General features: G+C 39.4%; 1 protein-coding gene and 1 pseudogene across 1 annotated transcript; one reads left to right on the top strand and one right to left on the bottom strand.

The window, feature by feature from the left end:
• Nucleotides 1-639: 639 nt before the first annotated feature.
• LOC149837331 (pathogenesis-related protein PR-1 pseudogene) lies at nt 640-1,227 on the top strand (annotated as a pseudogene).
• A 2,804-nt stretch (nt 1,228-4,031) lies between these two features.
• LOC149837330 (ABC transporter B family member 21-like) lies at nt 4,032-5,770 on the bottom strand. The gene is made up of 4 exons (XM_090007342.1): nt 5,561-5,770; nt 5,085-5,431; nt 4,388-4,501; nt 4,032-4,263 (listed from the first exon to the last, which is right to left on the bottom strand). The coding sequence occupies exons 2-3, from the start codon at nt 5,316-5,318 to the stop codon at nt 4,484-4,486; spliced, it is 252 nt and encodes an 83-aa protein (XP_089863468.1). The 5' UTR covers nt 5,319-5,431; nt 5,561-5,770; the 3' UTR covers nt 4,032-4,263; nt 4,388-4,483.
• Between the last annotated feature and the right edge of the window lie 329 nt (nt 5,771-6,099).

Here is a 6,099-nt window from a genome sequence, read left to right as displayed (position 1 = left end):
ATTTTTTAGTATCTTTATATTTTTATATCTTCCTTTCTGATTATACGTAATTTTTTCAATTTGTTTTTTATATAGCTAATATTTTTTTCTTGAGTGCTAGCTTCCCAAGAAAAAACAAACTTTTTCAAGTTATCAGCAGATTTTTTCCTTGTGAAAATCTTTCCCTGTATCAAGATTTGTAACATTGGATTAATGAAGATTATGAGGATGATCATGCATGATAATGAATCAAATCAGGTGGAGGGCAAAGCACGTACTGTTTATTGGGTTTTGATCTCTAACACATTCACATCCAAACCAAGATACCAAGGAAGGGTTTGGGAAAGATTTATTGGACAAGCGAGCAAGTTGGATTTGAAACGGGAAAAACAAATTCCAGACGATCTGAATTCAAGCCATGCACTTACGTCAGTTTGATCCCAATTGATATCCGGTTGAGACGTAAAGATAGCCCGGACTTAGACCATTGGATCCGACCCAGCCTGACCAGTTGACAGCTTTACACGGTGATTTTCTACAGGGTCATTCTAGACATTGACTAAGATCTTGTGCAACTATTTGTCAAATTTGCACCTATATACATACAAAGGCAAAAGGCAATGACCACCGATCCCCCACAGGACTTAGCCAGTGAGCACCATGCACTTGCAGCAGCTCACACCACTCCTCTTCGTTTTCCTCACCAACTGCATCGCGTCTGCTCGCTATTTCCCCTCACCAACGAAGCCAGAACTCAACAAAACCTCGCCAGACAACCGCACCCTCTACAATGTATCCGGTGAGTTCTGCTCTGGGTGCTTGGCTGAATCCATGGAGTTTTTGTTTGCCCACAACTGGGCTCGAGTCCAGCACCTGGAGTTGCCCCTGGTATGGGACTTTGAGGTAGAGAGGTATGCAAGATGGTGGGCCAGTGAGAGGAAGTCTGACTGCAAGTTGCAGCATTCTTATGATAACGGGACCTTTGTTTTGGGTGAGAATATATTCTGGGGCAGTGGTTCAGGTTGGTCTCCTAGTGATGCAGTGAGGGCATGGGTTGATGAAGACAAGTACTATTCCTACAGCAGCAACAGGTGCTTAGGGGGGTATGTGTGTGGGCACTACACTCAAGTTGTATGGAGGACAACCAGAAGACTTGGATGTGCTAGGGTTGTGTGTGATAATGGGGATGTGTTCATGACTTGTAACTATGACCCACCTGGTAACTACATTGGCCAGAGGCCGTATTGAATGGTGAAGATACAAGTATTTAATGGTAGGTGTAGCCTAAGGGAGGTTTTAGGATTATTTGTCTATAGTTTATGCCCCATGAGAGGGATTCTAAGCATGTTTGCGTCCCTAGTTGATGATGGGTTCGTTTTCTGTTTTTTCAATTTAAAGGAATTCTCTTCTGATGTTTATAGATGCAAAGTGAAAATTGAAATTAATGGCATCTTGTGTGTGGTAAGGTTTATATGGTTTGGCACCAATGCTTTTCAATTTAACCTCATGCCTCAGCGTGGTTGCATTTGACTCTTTCATGGGTATGCTAACTTTCTTTTTATTTTTTTTCCATAAGGTAGGGAGTATGCCTAGGTAGTACTGAAATCAGACAAGAGAGAGAGAGAGACGTGCACCCGGTTTTGATGTGCCCTTCTATTCACCCATCATGGCCCATTCAATGAAATGATTGGAAGGTTAAAAGAATTTGAGAAATATGATCTACAAGGTTTGTCTAGTAAAAAACTAAATTTTGGGATCGTGTGATTATTATCTGTAAAAGGAATTGTTAAGAGAGAGAGAGAGAGATTGAATTATTGTGGATCGTTGTCGTTCTCTATGTTTTAGGAGGTTTTGGGTTTCTCCTGCTTGGGAAAATGCAACAAACTTTATTAAACTCTAGTACGCATTTTTTGAACCAAAGGGTACAATAATATTAAAAAATAGTAGAAAGGAAATACATTAGAGCAGCCAATCAACTTTACATAAAAGATATAGAGAAAGGAGGAGGTGATTGAGGTATTATAATTTCCTAGAATGAAAGGCAGATTCATGGATGGGCTCTAAATATAGCCCTCCGATCCTCGAACCAATCAAAGGGTTGGTTTGGCCACTTAATGCAAGCTCCTTCACCAAGATCCTAACCCAGCTGATTCCAAATACCATCAATGTCGAAGATGCTGATTTCTTTCAAGCCATATGAGTCTTCAAGCTGTCAAAATCCATTCTCGCCAAAGGAACAACCAATGATGTCCTTATGCTTGAGATGTGGAGCAATCAACACCTCCCTAGGGAAGAAAAGGATGCCTCAATTTGAGAAGACATTGTTCCATGCATGGTGCAGCAAGGTGTGAAAGAAGATAGACCCCCCAAAAAGGTGGTTCACATATTCTTCCTCGCAAAAACAAAGAGTGCAATGACTGACTATGTGAAAACCATGACACTTTAGCCTAGATTCCATGTTGGCCACATCATGGAGCATGAGCCAACCTATGAGCGACACACGATGTGGCAAACGTGCACCCCATAATGCATGTGAAGGAAGCCAAGAGGAAGATGGCGATCTTAAGAAGGCCTAAAAGGATGTTGTGGACAAGACACCATTAGAGGTATTAGAGGTGAGAGACTAAGAAGCCATGTTCCCTCTTTGAGAGAGGGAACAACCCGATAGATGATCCATAAGAGCAACCCACTATTGGAATACCAAGTGTGATGCTCCCTCCTCAATATAACATTCCACACCCCTCTCATGGTGAAGTAGAAATCCCCCACCATTCCTTATTTGGCATGGGACAATGCATACACCAACGGGAATGCATCCCAAAGTTTGGTATCTCCACACCAAACATCTTGCCAAAACAATGTACAATCACCTCTTCACACACAAACCCTAACACTATAAGAAAAATGCGGATTAGCGACGGACGCTATCCGTCGCAAATCCATCGCTAATTTGTTTAGTAATAGATTGGTGACGGATTAGCAATGGATAGTGTCTACCGCATATCCTTGGTCTCTAATTAGCAACAGAACTAATCTATCACTACTTTCATCGCTAATTTGCTACAAATTAACGACAGACATGATCTGTCTCGAGGCCATAGCTAAATAAGCATGGATTTGGTTTTGCGACAAATATATATTCATCGCTATTTTAGCGATGGATTGACGATGGATTACATTCCGTCGCAAAACTAAATATTAGCGACGGATATTATCCGTCGCAAAATTAAAAAAAATTTAAAAAAATTTGTTTGAAATATAAATATTGAAACACGTTAAATTTATGATAATTATGAAACAAAAAGGGAGTCATTGATAGTTCATAATAACCCACCCACGAATAAGCATCATATTCGACATTTTTTTTTCTTGGGTGCACAACCTTAGTGCTTCCTGTTAGGAAATGCTCAAGCAAGAAAACGAAGAAACAAGAACAATCAAATCACAAAAAAGAGGGGCACACAGATTTACGTGAAAAAACCTCCCCTCAAACTAGAGAGAGTAAAAAACCACAATCGTCCAGAGAGAAATCTTATTGCTCTTTTCTGACTGTTACACGAGAGAAAGAAAAAAAAGCATTTATACAAGAGAAGGGCGACAACCCTAAACCTAAAAAAATCGGGTGTGATCCATAAGAAATTGGGTCTCAAACATAAGCCCCAAAAAAATTCTTTCGGGGGGGCGCTGCCCCCCACGGCCCCCCTGGACCCCTACCCGATGACCGCGCAGCGGGACCCGTGCCGGGGGAGCCCTTGGACCCCCCTTTCTGCAAGAGAAAAAACTCTGAATCAGGCTCCACAACTCATCACTTTCCATATATATGCATCATTGTTGAGCAATTTTCAGATGTCATTACTTATATCATCATTGACTGCCATATTTGTTATAAAATGTCAAAAAATGTAAAATACTTGGTAATGTATGATTTAAAATACAACAGCGGATGAAGAAAACAATATTTGTACTACAAGGAACAACTTCCACCTATGAAGAAGATATACATCTGAGATGAATGTCAACTACATTTTAAAAAACCTGAGATGTCCTGGTGTTTCTGAGTGTTGTGTCATGTCAACATGGGATATGCATGTTAAGTGAAGTGTCTACGTGGCCACAGCAAGAAATACAGGAGCATACTCTTGTTGTGAGCTCAAAGTCATGACAATAAAGAAGGTATTGAGACCACAATCATGTGCAGATGGTGTGAACCAATGGAAAAGGAGCCCTGTAAATGAGAATGTCATCACGTAACAGATAAGTGAGGCAACAAACAGTGCCACATACCTGCAATCAAGAGGAATTTTTTAGATGAGAAAGTCACCATCAAAATATGTTTTGAGTAATGAAAACTGTAATTATGAAATAGATTCCAAAATATTGAGCAACAAATGAAGATCAACGGACAAACCTGTGTTTGTCACCTTGTCAAAAAATGCAATGTACTGTCTTAGTATGTTACTTAGATACAAACCCCTAATACGAGTTGCCTGTCTTTCTCTAGTAATCATCCAACATGTGACCTCTGCCAATTTTGATGAAAAAAGAGTTTAGATGCCACAAATATGCAGTTGGTTATATCAGGAAATATCTCCACAACACATTTCACCAGCAACAATTTAATACATGCACACATCTATCATGCAAAAGAATCACATATATAAAGCAGATTCATGATAACTAAATGAATCACTTCAGCTATGTACCACAAGGATGATGCACTTACGTAAAAATGATACGGTGGCTGAGCCAATGGCCAAGTATACAAATTTAAGCGCAACTTGAAACCACAACACAAAAGCTAATTTCTCAAATGCTGAACAATGGAAAGAAAGAGTGCACCAAAACAACCAAACTGAACACTCAAAATATGTTTTCATTTATGCAAATCTAAATAACCATGATAGCCATGTAAAGATCACAAATGACATCAACAAAATAAAAACAAAACCACCAACATATTAGACAAAAGAAAACTGTGCTAATAATCTTTTACAAGGCCTCAATGGAAACTAAATATAAAGCACAAGCAAAGATCTACATTGTTAACCAGTGCAATTACTACAAATAAATCAATTATTAAGACAAATTACAAAGTACAAACTTACCTTGGAGACCACATTTCCCTGGTTGGATTGACTAAATGAATCGATGAGCTGCCCAAAAAGAACAGTCATAAGGGGCATAGCCAGCCCATTGCCAATGGCTGAAATAGTTCCCACCGTTATCAGAACAACATCCAGCGGGTCTGCAAAGGCAAACAACTTGTGGAAGGGGATAGAAGCAACTTTCCTTCTTTTCTGTAACCTCACCATTCCCTCTCTACGGAACACCACCACCATCTTCCTTCGTCATTCTTTTTCCCCTTACGGGCACCCTCTAAAAGCGAATAGTCTCCTTCAGTGCCCTGAGAAAAATGATCCCTTGATTGTTTTTATGCAATAAAGCCTGCAATCTGCAGAGAGAATGAATAAATAAAAAAGTTACACCAAAATAAACAAATAATATATAGCATGTTTGATCAACACATGTTTTACAAGTAATACCATAAAAAATTTCAAAAACAAGACATTCAAAAACTCACCAGACTTGATGAACACCTAGTTTTGCATGCTTAGATGCAGTTATTGCTTTCAAATGTGAGTGAGCTGAAGCAATATTTGTAGCAGTGGTAACTGTAGAAGGCTGCAATAGATGCTCAAAGTCTGGATCAGATATAAGTGGAGGGCCAAAATGTCTTCCAGATTTTATTTTTAGTTTCTGCTCCAGATCAACAAGCAGAGCTGCATCACCCACTTCTTGAAAATTATGTGTGGATGACTTGTGAGCTCAAAAGACCATCACTAACTCAAAAAAGAGGAAAAATTTACATTCCATATGCAACTAGCAACAGATGACGCACATGAAAGCTACAAAAACAAACCCGATATATTCTACAAAATAATCAAGTGAATTCTGTAATATTAAGATACATGTTACTTGGACCAAATGTAGTCATCCAGTGTTGCTGACATCCTTCCCCAAGCCATCGCCATTTAAGTACATCACTAGCAATATAACTACAACCATCTTCATCAACCTTTTCAAAGTTGGATAGATGTGTGGCAGATGAACAGACAGATT

Source organism: Nuphar pumila, chromosome 5, assembly GCF_984573655.1.
Source record: "Nuphar pumila chromosome 5, dmNupPumi1.hap1.1, whole genome shotgun sequence".
Lineage (NCBI taxonomy): Eukaryota > Viridiplantae > Streptophyta > Magnoliopsida > Nymphaeales > Nymphaeaceae > Nuphar > Nuphar pumila.
The sequence above is the reverse complement of the archived record's forward strand: the minus strand, read 5'-3'. Positions and strand labels throughout refer to the sequence as shown.

Bases quoted from the DNA above. Each gene is read 5' to 3' on its own strand.
- LOC149837330 (XM_090007342.1), bottom strand. From the start codon at position 5,318: ATGGTGGTGGTGTTCCGTAGAGAGGGAATGGTGAGGTTACAGAAAAGA.